Source organism: Rhinolophus ferrumequinum, chromosome 3, assembly GCF_004115265.2.
Source record: "Rhinolophus ferrumequinum isolate MPI-CBG mRhiFer1 chromosome 3, mRhiFer1_v1.p, whole genome shotgun sequence".
In the NCBI taxonomy this organism is placed as follows: domain Eukaryota; kingdom Metazoa; phylum Chordata; class Mammalia; order Chiroptera; family Rhinolophidae; genus Rhinolophus; species Rhinolophus ferrumequinum.
The window spans coordinates 21,063,494-21,077,635 of record NC_046286.1 but is presented as its reverse complement, the minus strand read 5'-3'; the positions used below and the strand labels follow the sequence as shown (position 1 = coordinate 21,077,635).

General features: G+C 40.3%; 1 protein-coding gene across 5 annotated transcripts in view; it reads left to right on the top strand.

Annotated features, from left to right (window-relative positions):
* GCLC (glutamate-cysteine ligase catalytic subunit) overlaps window positions 1-3,934 on the top strand; it is a 45,433-nt gene extending 41,499 nt beyond the window's left edge. For 3 of the 5 annotated variants that reach the window (XM_033097113.1, XM_033097103.1, XM_033097101.1), the window contains 4 exons: window positions 746-827; window positions 905-1,011; window positions 1,091-1,211; window positions 2,272-3,934. In XM_033097113.1, the coding sequence (XP_032953004.1) occupies window positions 746-827; window positions 905-1,011; window positions 1,091-1,211; window positions 2,272-2,483 (522 nt within the window). In that variant the 3' untranslated portion in view covers window positions 2,484-3,934. The remainder of the gene's footprint in view (window positions 1-745; window positions 828-904; window positions 1,012-1,090; window positions 1,212-2,271) is intronic. The other 2 variants (XM_033097104.1, XM_033097102.1) reach the window with 1 other exon arrangement.
* Window positions 3,935-14,142: the final 10,208 nt, after the last annotated feature.

Genomic DNA, 14,142 nt, shown 5'->3' with positions numbered 1-14,142 from the left:
CGCATGACCCTGTACCTTGTGTCTTTCATGTGTTGAGGCTCCCCTAAGATTTCATTATAGGAACCAAGGCACAACTACTAAGAAGCTTTAAAAGCTCTACTTTGAGGGTCTTAAAAGATCATTGGAGAAATGGAGAATCACAAATGAGAAATTTTTTTTGGCCCTGTGAATAAATTGACATGGCCAGGGCCACCAGGGGGGCAGACAGCATTGGCGACCCTCTGCCCCTGGAGGGCTAACCTTGTTCCAGATTTGACAATCTGCTGACCCTTTGCTTTTCCTTACCAAAGTGAGGCAGCAAAACCCCAGTGGTAGGGACGACAGAGCCCCGAACTGGAAGTCAGGAGAACTGGGTTCTCGGCCTTTTCAGACCCAGGATCTTGGATGAGTCACTGTTGTGTTAAGGGAACCAACCACCTGCCCTTGGACAGTCGATTTCTTACAAGGTTCAGTCACAAAAGGTGCTCTGAAATACAGGCGGCCTACATGAATATAAGTTCTTGTTTTTCAGGATAAGCTTCTCTTAGAATTTCCCCATTGTTATTAAAAGGCACACACTAATTTGTGGTTGGGTGACACAGCCCCCACAGAAAAGTAGAAAGTCTGTTCTTCCAACCGAAAGCATGGGAGGGGACAGTAGAACTCCTAGGGCATGAGTCCTAATTGCAGAAGTACGGAAGGCACTGCACCTTCTGTGTCTTGTCAAGACTGTTTTGACTGAGCCCTGATGATTTTTCTCCCTTAGGTCGATGAAAACATGAAAGTAGCCCAGAAACGAGATGCTGTTCTGCAGGGAATGTTCTATTTCAGGAAAGATATTTGCAAAGGTATTACAGTCTCTTGGATTTCTAGGGTCACCGTGGGCAACAGCAAGCACCTAACGCTCCTGTGCCCTGTCATCCAGCAGGTGGCAGCGCCGTGGTGGATGGCTGTGGCCAGGCGCGGAACAGCTCGGAGCTGGCGGCGGAGGAATACACGCTGATGAGCATAGACACCATCATTAACGGGAAGGTAGGGGCAGCCCGCCCGCGCCTCCCCGCGGCCATCCACCGGGGAGGAGGGGGCTCACCACGAGGCCCGTTTCTTGCAGGAAGGGGTGTTTCCTGGGCTGATCCCAGTTCTCAACTCCTACCTCGAGAGCATGGAGGTGGATGTGGACACCAGATGTAGCATTCTGAACTACCTGAAGCTGATTAAGAAGAGAGCCTCGGGTATGCTGCCCTTTGCTTTCCTTTTCTTTAAAAAGTCTTACAATGTAGACAGAACCTCGTAATCTTACAACATTCAGTTTCTTAAAGTAGTCTTTCTAAGTATGCAGTTATCCACGATCACTTTGGCACATTTTGAGGCCGCTGCAGTGGAATATGCCTTTTAATCTTTGATCACCACAGTTCAATTAGCTGTGCTTTTTCTTTTTACTGGTTCGTCCGTAAAAGAGCGGTGCATCTTTAAGTGGATGGCACCTTAGACGGTGCAGTGCAGTGTCCGGATTGCCTGTGTGTCACTTACGTCCAGCTGTGTTCCTCGTGCACCATCATGGGCTGTTCACAGGGCGAAGTAACCGTAGGGTAAATAAGTGACGCCACCAGGGTGTCTGGTCTTCAGCCTACCTCCATAGACTGACACCCCAAGAGCCTCCTTCTTGGGTAGCTCTGAGGAGATCATATTGATGGTCCCTAACAAGTGCCTGGGCCAGGGGAGCCGTCAGCAGTACGTCAGAGCAATAATAACGGTAATAGCATATGCATTTCAATTGAGGCTTCTATAAACTTGTTGGAGTCACAAAGAATATATCCCCCAAATGGTATATCTGCCAATTTCTCTCTTAATTCACTCTATTTACTATTCTTCCTTCACTCCACCTCTTGGACCAAAGATTGCTCTGGCAAACTTGGGACCAGCCATCGTCTGAGACAGTCTCATGACGCCGGCATGTGTGGTCCCTGCCTTAGCGCTCTGGCCAGATGGGAGGACATGCGCTCCAGGATACATGTGCTGGCTGCCGTTTCTTACAAGTTGGCGGTGCCATTGTGTGGGTAACATCTAACAGGTAGCAATGGGCCCTACGTGTTCTAATTGCCTATCTGCAACCTAAAATTCTTCCCCAGGAGGAATTCTTCAAACACTATGGAAAACATGTTTTTCGCAACCCCGCCATATGGTTACACCAAGAGGTCATACTGAATTTTCTTAGGATTGTGTTTATCCTGGCCACTAAATGTCAACTTACTTTCTAAAAGCACGTTGTCTTAAAAAACCTTTCTTTTTCAGGAGAACTAATGACAGTTGCAAGATGGATGCGAGAGTTTATCTCAAACCATCCTGACTACAAGCAAGACAGTGTAATAACTGATGAAATGAACTATAGCCTTATTTTAAAGTGTAACCAGATTGCACATGAATTGTGTGAATGCCCAGAGTTACTTGGGCCAGTATTTAGGAAAGTAAAATATAGCGGAAGTAAAACCGACCCTTCCAACTAGACCTGCAGAAGGAAAAATGTATTACTGTTTTATGGAAGAACTGACTACAGTACTCTCAGCCGGTGTGTGGTGTGAAAACCAAGTAATAGAACCATACCGTGTCCTGGGCCAGTTGGCCAGAAATGGATTTAGAGGCTTCCTTCAGTAGGTAAATCTAGAGTTTATACAGTGAACATGTACATAGTAAAGTATTTTTATGATTAACAGTGTATTTTAACATTATATCTAAAGTCATTGTGGACTGGCTTGTACATTTTTCAATTCTTACTCTGGAGCAACTACTGGCTAAGCAGTTTTGTAAATGTCATGCACTAGTAATCAATCGTACTATCCCTGCATTCCAGAGTTCCAAATGTTTACTGTAAATTTTGTTTTTTTTTAAAGACTTTACCTAGCTAGGACCTGATCCACTTAAATCTATCACTTCACTTTAAAAAGCTTGTCTTCTTAATTTTCTTTGAGTCATCGCCTTTGTTGTGTACACAAAAAATCACTGTTGAATTCATTGAAGACTTCAAGGGTAACCTTGGATTTCTGGCACCTTTTCTATGTTGCTTTTGTAATCAGAATAGCTAACCACTTGGTAACCCTGCTCCAAGCTTTCATCACTAAGTAAAACCCATTGAACTCTGATGGCTGTTATAAAAGGTACTTTCCTTTGTTTGTTTAATTTTGATGACTCAGGCATTAACATTTAAAGACAACTCTGTAGGAAGGCAGGAGGCTATTACCCTGAGTTCACGTGTAGTGATTATTGGGGGTGATATTCTATTTTTCAAAAGGGGGAGAACCGTTTTTTTTTCTTCCTGTGCATAATTTACTAAAGACTGTTGTCCAAAAATGGCAATTTTTGTTGTGGCCCCTGTTTATTCTGATTGCTGCTGTATATTTAAATTTTCGAATCAAATGCAGTTGCTGAAGTTTTGTTACTTTTTCTCTAGTTTCCAGTACACATATTGACATAAATTCTAAAAGTCATTCACTCTCGATATTACCTGGTGGATATTCTACATACTGCTAATTACCTGTTCTATGAAACTCATAACTAAATCATGATATGCACTAAGTTTGGTGAATCAGGACCCTAAATGTTTAATTGTAAATAATTTAAGTTTTCACATAATTATTGTTAGAGCTTTTTGTTGAAGTTTTTTTTCCAATTACTTAAAAGTCTTAACTGCTTCTGAAAATAACTATGTATAGTAGATTATACAAACTTTAACAGGCATCAATATTTAAACTGTAATACTAATTTTATGAGATTGTGAGAAAGCTGCTTCAGCTCAGTTTATGTATAAATACTAGGGTTTGTGCTATATTTCATATTTGCATTTTGGAGGATTAAAGAATGCCTGTTTTTCATTTGCTTGTAAATCAGGTTGTAAAAAGGCAGATAAACTAAAATGTTTGTTGTATGAGGAAATAAAAGAATGGAATTAGCATTCTGAAAACTCTTGAATGTGTGAATTGTGCAACTAAAGAAATAATGGTGGGATTTGTATTTTAATTAGCCCAGATAGTCTGTGAAATTAGTTTTTTCTTGCAATTCTTAGATGTTTTAGAAAGAAGCTTAGTGATAAAAACAGATTCCTCATCTCCCCGACTAGCTGTCAACCCCTGTGCGGAGGGGAAGGACTTGGTGTGTGGCTGAAATGACCCCTGGGCCGGGGCAAGTGAATTTTTTACTCCCAACTGCTGCTGTGCTGAGCCAGTGGTCACATGCTGAATGCTGAGTACCGTGGGAGCTGTGTGCAGCCTCCAGTGTACGCTGGAGACAAGGCCTATGGAGCCGTTCTCGGCCTGTCTTTGGATCAGCATCCCTCCCTCGGAAACCGAGGGTCCTTACGACTTTGATTAAATTTAGTTTTAAATCCTAGCTCTCGAAATAATATTCCCTCTACCTTTCCCTCTCTTTATACACACACAAATATACCGGGGGTGCCATGGGGTGCCAAAAAAATGTATGCAATGGACACTTTGGTCAACGTTGCTCAAGCAGTAATTCGCCGTAATCAGAAGTGTCTGGACCCTGATGGTAACCACTTTGAGCACCTCTTGTCATTGCAGAAGTGAGTCGTGACGTATATTCATCTTTTGTTATCGGTACATATTGAGTAATACAACTTTTTTTAAACCTTTTTTTTTTTTTAGTCTTTTTTTAGAAGTTCATTTTTATTTTTTTAAGGAGGGCACAACTCACAGTGGCCCGTGCGGGGATCAAACCGGCAACCTTGGTGTTACCAGCACCGCGCTCTAACCAGCTGAGTTAACCAGCCACCCCCTTGAATATTAAAAATTTAATACAGTTTTTTTCCTTAAAATGTATACACATCTTTTTGGCACCCTCATATATACACCCCTCAGAGACCTAGCCTTTCCCCCAATAATCAGGAACCCCTGAGGCAGCAGACAGTAGTAGGGACCTGACTAACGGTCACGAAGTCCGAACCTCTGGCTAAAGGTAACACCTTGACCTAAATTACGGTTCATCTCCTCAGCCTCAAGGAGGAATGATCCCCTGGCTACTTTCTTATGAGATCGGACAGAGGGACTCCAGAAAAGACTTCAGCACTGTCCTCAAGACCTGAAGAAATGATTCACTACCCTTACCTCACCTCCGACCAATCAGCTCCCAGCAAAACCCCGATGTCTCGCGATTCTGCCTTATATAATCTATAACCTACACGCCATAGGGGAGTATGGGCTTTTGAGTTCCCGTTCTCCTGGATGGTGCCATTCATCAATAATATAGCCAGTCTTTCTCCACTGCAATTCTCACTGTTTAGTGTTTGGCTCTACTAGTGCTGGGCGGACAAGCTCTTTCTGTTCTAGAACATCTCACCCCCAGTTCCTGTCATAATGTTCTTCCTGGGGCCAATCCACTCAGCTCTTTAGGGTCTTTATCTGAGTGACCCCAGGGCAGTCAAACCTGCACACAAATCTTGGTGGTCTTAGTGAAGTGCACATTCTGGCTCTGGGCCTGGGGTGGCGCCCACATTGCATCTCTAACAAGTCCCCAGTAATGCCGATGTTTCTGGTCTCTGGGCCACATCGAGTAAGAAGGACTTAAACCACTTTCTGTACCTAAGTTATAGACAAATCAATCTTAAGTCTCAAACAGCAATTGTTTTTCACTTAATGGGTTGTATGTAGATTTTTCTCATTGAAAACCAGGTAATGGTACTCTATCTCCAAGGCAAGAAAGTAAGCACCTCCTTTCATGAGCTTTACCACCTGAACACAGCGTAAGGAGTCAGAATTTGAAGAATAGAACTATAAACGTTGAGATAAGTAAAAAGGGCTTTCTCCTTGGTGGCCGAGTCCAGACTCTCAGACCCTCACTTAGAACACAACCCGCTTCTAACCCAAAGTCTAGTTTCCTGCGCATCAATTTCTCCTCGCAGAATAAGAGGTTTCCTCTTGGTCCCAGAGGACCTCTGCTCCAACAAGCCTCATCCCTGAAGCTGTCCGTGAGCCTCTCCATTCAGAAATGGAGGGAGTGTACTTTGCCTTCTAAACTACCACCTGACCCCAAAAAATGAACCAAATGATATGTGGAAATCCAGGATGTGGCGTGGGTTAGACCATGCCTCTGAAGAGCTGATGGAAGATATGTTGGGGACCTGAAACCTTGCAAAAAGAAAAGGTGAAAGTACTATTCAAGCAGCTGGTAGTGTTCAATATGGGGGAAGGGTATCCCCTAAAGCCCCTTTCTCTCAGCATTTTATGAAATTAAACATTCTAAGGCTAAATATGGACGATGATTAAGAGCAAGCAATGGTGCCTCCAACTCTTTTCCTATTTCAAACTACTACAAGGCTATAGTAATCAAAATAGTATGGTACTGGCATAAAAATAGACACATAGATCAATGGAACAGAATTGAGAGCCCAGGAGCAAACCCATACATACATGGTCAATTAATGTATGACAAAGAAGCCAAGAATATACAATGGGAACAGGACAGTCTCTTCAATAAAAGATGTTGAGAAAACTGGCCAGCCACAAACTAAAGAATGAAACTGACCACTATCTTACACCATACAGAAAAATTAACTCAAAGTGAATTAAAGATTTGAATGTAAAACCTGAAACTACTCATACAAAACTAGGTGAAAACTTAGGTGGTAAGCTCCTTGATATCGGACTTGGTGATGATTTTTCAAAAATATCTGACACCAGAAGCAAAGACAACCAAAGCAAAAAAACATTAAAGTTTCTGCACAGCAAGGGAAACCATGAACAAAATGAAAAAACTTACTGAATGGGAGAAAACATTGGCAAAACATGTCTGATAAGTGCTTAATATCCAAAAGCATAAAGAACTCATGCAACTCAGTAGCAGAAAAACAACCAACTTAAAAATGGGCAGAGGACCTGAATAGACATTTTTCCAAAGAAAACATACAGATGGCCAACATGTACATAAAAAGATGTTCAACATCACTAATCAGGGAAATGTAAGTCAAAACCACAATGAGGTATCACCTCATAACTGAAAGAAGGGCTACTGTTAAAAACACAGATAAGTGTTAGGATGTGGAGAAAAGGGAATCCTGTGCACTATTGGGATTGTAAATTGGTGCAGCCATTATGGAAAACAGTATGGAGGTTCCCAAAAGAATCAAAAATAGAACTACCATATAATCCAGCAATTCTACTTGCAGGTATTTGAAGAAAAGGAAAACTAAAACTTAAAGAGATATCTGCACCCCAATGTTCATTGCACCATTTATAATAGCCAAGGTAAGGGAAACAAACTAAATGTCCCTTGATGGATGAATGGATAAAAAAAAATGTATATACATGCAATGGAATATTATTCAGCCATAAAGAATGATATTGCCATTTGCAACAACATGGGTGGACTTAGAGGACATTATGATTTAGTGAAATAAGTCAGAGAAGTACAGTATGATCTCACATATGGAGTCAAAAATAACAACAATAAAAGTAAGCTCATAGATACAGAGAACAGATTGGTGGTTGCCCGAGGTGAAGGGAGGTCAAAAGGTACAAACATCCAGTTATAAAGTAAGTCATGTGGATGTAACGTATACAGCATGGTGACTCTAGTTTATAATACTGTATTGTATATTTGAAAGTTGCTGAGAATAGATCTTAAAAGTTCTCATCACAAGAAAAAAGTATATTTTTGTAACTGGTAATGGAAGTTAACTAGACTTATTGTGATCATTTCACAATGTATACGCATATCAAATCATGTTGTACACCTTAAGCTAATGTACATCAATTATACCTCAATAGAAAAAAGCAATAGACTATAACACAATGATAGAAGAGAAAGAATTGCATATGACATGGATGAGTCTCACAAATGTCACATTTAGTAAAGAAGCCAGACAAAAGAATGAATACTGTATATTCAATTTACAAGTTCAAAAACAGTTTAAGTGACAATTATCTAAGGCCCACTGGTGGCTACCTCTGGGTGAGAGTGATCTAGTACCACTAGGAAGACAAAAGAAACTTCTGGAGTTCCAGACATGTTCTATCTATATCTTAATCTGGGCGATGATTCATGGATATGAATATGTTTAAGAGTCACTGAGCTGTACGCTAAAGATGACTGCACTTCACACATTATATGTATGTTACACCTCAAAGAAAATATGGGTAAAAACGATTCAGAGGGGAGGAGGGAATAAAATAAACTTTTCTGAGCAAAAACTTGCTCTCTACCAGTGGTGTATGTGTTAAATAAGTTTAATTTTTATACCTTTTGAATACATCATGCTTTCGTCATGCATCTTAATGAAAGCCGTTTAACAGCTAACATCTCAGTCAAAAGTATTGTGTTCTGAGGTTCCTAGGAAATCAGTCAGGATTGGGCTCAGAGGGGTACAAGTACTTCTAGCATAAAAGCAAGAGCGTAGACTTCAGTTCAAATCCTAACATTTATACATATTAGCTAGGTGACTTTAGACAGTGACCTAACTTCTTTGTCTCTGTTTCATCATACTTTGGTGAAAGAGACATAAGCATACTTTGCAGAGTTGCTGTGGGGCAAAACTAATTTTACTTCCTACTCTTTACCCCTAGAGAGTCACAAAACACTGTGACTGTGTTAGAGGTGACACAACCTCTATCTCCTTTCTACCAACATATTTTCTGGGTACATTATTTCTTGTACCCTTCCAAGAATGCGATGGAGAAGTCAGCAGAGAAAAAAACCAATTATATCGATAACTTAGGAACTAAAATTTCTGAGGGGAAAAATGAAACGTGAGAATGTCCTCATATGTTTCTATATTTAGTTATCACCTCCCAAACACATTCTTGATAAGTTTCTTAGAATTTTTTTTTCTTTTTCCAAAATAAAACCATGTGTTCTGAATATTATTGGCCTTCTTGAATAGTAAGCTTGACATATTCAAGACTCTTGGTTGCAAGTGATAGAAAACCTTGCACCAACTGGCTTTCAATAAAAAAAGGAAATCTTCTCGCTTGCATAACTGAAACATCCAAGAAGTCACACGAGTTTCAAGCACAGCGAATTTGGGGCCCAAATGCATCCAGGTCCTGTTCTTGCCTACCTGGCCTGTACTTGCCACTACAATAGTGTTTCAGACGGGTTTTCTCCATAGAGTACATTCTCCCTCCCTCCGCATCCACCTCTCCCCACAGCAGACGCAGCACCTCCCGGCATACATCTCAGTACCTGGGCAATACCGCTGGGAAAGAGCTCATGGCCGTAAGCCTATCGGAAAGTCTGGGTCGGTCTCTGTTTTCATGAAGAATCCTGCGGTGCTACATGAGTCAGGAGACTGGATTCTAGTTCTAACACTCTGTATTTGTGTGCTGTTGAGCAAGTCGTTTGCTCCCTCTGAACCTCAATTGTCTCAGTCTCAAAGGAAAGGGATGGAATCGCAATGCTAACTCAGGTCTGTTCCAGTGTGAGTAATTTCTTCAAGTGTTCCCTAGTGAAAGCTTTTTCCTCTGGCGTTAGATAATAGTACCCTCTAGTGGTCCATTCTGTAGTTGCCTTTTTATTTAGTTTCACTGGGTTACAAATACTTCTCAATTCAGAGACACATTCTGAACGAAGATACTGTAAAATGAAATTCCATTTCGAAATCTATTTTACTTCTGTTCTCATTTTTAAATGAAAATAGGCTTGTAATCTAACATGGGCAGGTAAAGCTATGGATTTCATTTTTTTTACTGTTTTAGCTGTGACCACACATTTTCTTATGTTGTATTTTCATTGTTGTTCAGTTATAAATATTTTCTAATCTCTTGTGATTTCTTCTTTGACCCATGGGTTACTTAGTAGTGTGTTACTTCATTTAAAAATCTTTGGAGATTTTCTATGGTTTTTCATTATTATTATTATTATTGATGTCTAACATATTTTCATTGTGTTCATAGAATATTCTGTATGAGTCAATGCATTAAATTTTAGACTTGTTTTATAGCTCAACATATGGTCTTTCTTGATGAATATTCCATATGTGCATCAAAAGAAAATGTATTTGACATGTGCGGTGTGTAGTGCTCTTTACTGGGTTGGATTATTTATAATGTTGTTCAAATCCTCTGTGTCCTCCCTCCTTTGTCTGCTTTACTATCAACTACTGAGAATGTAGTGTTGAAATCTCAAAATATGATTGGGGGTTTATCTATTTCTCCATTTAGTTTTGTCGGTTTTCTCCTCATATACTTTGAAGCTCTGATAGTAGGTACTTTCACGTTTAGAATTGGTATGTCTTCTTGATTAATTGACCCTTGTATCATAATAAAGTACCCCTTTTTATCTCTGGTAATACTCCCCTTCTTTTGAAGTTTACTACGTCTGCTATTAATATAGCCACACCAACTTTCTTATAATTAGTCCTTGTATAATTAACATTTCTATCATTTTACTTACTACCTATGATTTTATATTTAAAGTGTATCTCTTGTAAATAGCTCAGTAGTTGGTGTTATTTTATATAATCCATTTTCTTTAAAGTTTTAAAGTACAAAGTCCATTAACATTTACTGTAATATAAAAATATGGCTAGGTTTAAGTCTACCATCTTGTTATTTGTTTCCTATTTGTTTCTGCGGGGGGGGGGGGTTTGTTTGTTTTTGTTGTTCCTTTGATCCTCCTTTCTTGCCATCTTTCGGTATTCCATTTTATTTCCTCTATTGACTTAAGTATATGTCTTTGGGTTTTTTTATGTTTTCTTCATTCTGCATGTTTTTAAATGGTTACAATATGCACCTCTAACTTATCACCGTTTAGCCGGGATTAACACTATGTTAGTTCATATCTAATGTTAAGAACCATACAACAGTATACTCTCGTTTACCCCCTCCCATTCTTTGTGCTATTGTCATATAGTTTACCACCACAGATGCTATGTTACTCGTAAGCCAATGTTGCTGTTATACTTTAAAAGTAAAATGTTTAAGGCCTTACAGCTGAAATACATAAAGAACTCTCAAAACTCAAGAGTAACAAGCAAATAATTCCATTATAAAATGAGCCAACTACATGAAGAGATACTTCACCAAAGAGGAAAGAGACAGATGGCAAAAAGCACATGAAAAGACGTTCAACACCATTAGCCATTAGGGATACGCACATTAACACCTCAATGAGACAGTACTACACATCTATTAGAAAAGCTGAAATAAAAAGATAGTGATAATACTAAATGCTGGCAAGGGTGCTGAAAAACTGGGTCAGTTATCCATTACTGGTGGGGGGGTGTAAAATGGTATCGTCACTCTGGAAAACAGTTGTGCATAAAACTAAATATGTACAAAATGAAAAGACAACCTACTGAAGGGGAGAAGACATTCACCAATGATACCTCTGATATGGGGTTAATATCCAGAATATATAACAAACTCATAGACTATATATTAACCCCGAAAAACCCCAAACAATCCAATTCAAACATGGGCAGAAGACCTGAATAGATATTTCTTCAAAGAAGATATACAAACAGCCAACAGACATATGAAAAGATGCTCAGTATCACTAATCATCAGGGAAATGCAAATTAAACCACAATGAGATCTCACATCACACCTGTCAGAATGGCCATCATCAATAAACCACCAAATAACAAGTGCTGTTGAGGATGTAGAAAAAAGTTAACCCTCACGCACTACTGGTGGGAATGTTGTCAGATAATCATACCAGTTAACATCTATTGCACCGTTCTAAATGCTGCATATGTAACATCTCATTTGATCTGTACCCTCTGAAGGAGGATATTATTATTATCCCCATTTTGCAGGTAGGGAAACCACAACAGAATCAGGTTAAGTGACTGGCCCAAGAAATTTTTTTTTAAATCTAGGGCAGTCCTGATTTGGCCAATCTTGAGCAATATTTCAGCATTATATAAGGGCACTGGATTCTGTGTCAAAAGCCTTAGGTGCTAATCCCAGTCTGCTACCGATTCACATTTTAACCTGATTCACATTTTAACCTGAGAAGTGATTCAACCACTTAGTTGCTCCATTTGAAAACAGGAAACTGGAGTACGTTTCTAGAATCCTTACCATATGAGCATTCTATATGTTTATAAATCCCGGATTCTAAACTGAACAGTAGAAAAGAATGTTTTCCATCCCCATTTTCACAATTACAGCCATCCCCTGTGACATCATTCCTTTATCCTCCCCTCAACCCTTCAAATGTTCATTGAACATCAGCTCCAGGCCGTATGTTGAGTATTTGGTTTTACTTGAGTTACGGACACCACCACCCCCACCACCACCACCACTGTTACCTTTCTCTATCTCTTCCTGCAGAAGACTTCCCAAATGCTTTCTGCCATGGCCAATTAATTTCAGGTAAAAATAACAGTCATTTATTGAATGCTTTCCAAGTGCTAAGAGGAGCACAGGCAAAGCCATTTAGTCAACACAAAACCGGGTAAAGGGGATACTATCATTGCTTTTTGACACTTGAGGCTTAGAAAACCCCAGTGGCAGGTCTGAGGACACTCACCTACAGTAGTGGTGGAGGCAGATCTCAAACCGTCACCTAGCTAACTCGGCCACACCTGGCAATGTTATCTATCCTTTTAAGCCTTGCAGAAGGTCATTTTTAGGAGATGGATTGTTCCCTTATGAGGTTGTTTGTTTGTTTGTTTTTCCCACCGGCTCACTTTTCTTTCTGAAACTTGACAATTGTTACCAAATCATTTTAACCAAAAGTGCCTTGGAATTCCAGCAGTGCCCTCATGGTGGCAGTATGGGACTACTCCTAATTCACGTACCCCCCCGGCACTCAGTGTTGAGGAGCTCACCTGCAAGCCACGTAATTTAACAAACCTGCTTTGGGTCAGTTCTGGAGTTACGCAAAATACAAAATTAGGGCATTCAGAAGGGAAAAAACAAAAACAAAAACAGTGCCAGGCATCCCAGATATTTACCCCAGACACAAAGAAATTCAACAAACTTGCAAAACAGAAAATAACTTCCTATGGGGAAAAAACAAAGCACCTACTTGTTGCTGCCTCCTCATTTAAGAACTGGCTTTGGTAGTCTTCCAGCCGCAAACACAATATAGTCCTAGCCACAGATGTTCCCCCTTTCCTCTGTTCCCTTGAAACCGAGCATTTTAGAATAAATAGTCCATTTCTCCTTTCTTGATTTGTTCCAATGGTTGTAAATAAGGGAACAACTGGCATATAGAAATGGCATATATTTTTCTTCATCACATATGAACCCCTACCTAAGGGTTAAATGAAAAACAGAAGGATTTGGACAAAACAAACCAACAACCATGCAGTAAATACTGATTGAGTTACAGTCAAATATAATAAGTACTTTTGGGCTGTCTACCTAGCAGAGGACTGTTTTTTTCTTCAGAGAACTGTTCCACCTATCCACAGAATTGGCACCCAGAAGCCATGTTTTCACTTCATGACTTTTGGTTATAGCTGATTGGCCCAGATGCAAACACCTGACACTGGAGGAGGCAAGCCATTGGCTGACCAGGAGCCAACTAATTTCTCTCTTGAGTACTCCAACTAAGAGACAGAGGTGCAGGTTACTGAGCCCCCTTGTTTCTGGAGATCAGGGAGACAACCCAAAGACTCCTGCTGCTGATGCGCTGGTTGTCAGCCTTCCTCAGATCCTAGGTGGTACCCGATATCCCTCCCAATAAATCCACATTTTTGTTTAGCTTTTGTTTGAGTGGGTCCCTGTTACACGCATTCCCTAAGAAAGACACCAAGGTCCTGTGCAAAGTCCAATGGGGGTATAGAAAGAAATCCATGTCTTGTCCCCTGGCCCCATAGAATGGGTAATCTTCCTTGCTGGAGAAGAGAACTGGGTCTCTGAAATTCAACTGAGCTTCCTGACCCTACAAATGTCCTTTGTTTCTCTCAGAGCCTCAGCTTTGTTCTCAGTACACATGGAAATGATAGCATCTGCCCAACGAAGTCATTTCCAGCAGGAAGTGCCCATCTACCTGGTCAGGGGCCTGGCACGTAGCAGATGCTCAATAAATGGCAGCTTCCACTCTGCCTGACAAATAGGTTCTTTGCCTGGTCTCAAATGAAAGTTGCATAAACACCGTGGGAGTTAATAGAAAATACAGCTATCATTCCTATAAATAAAAAGAAATACAGCCGTAATTGTGCTGTTTAGCCAGGGATAGATTTTCTACTTGGAGCCTACTAGG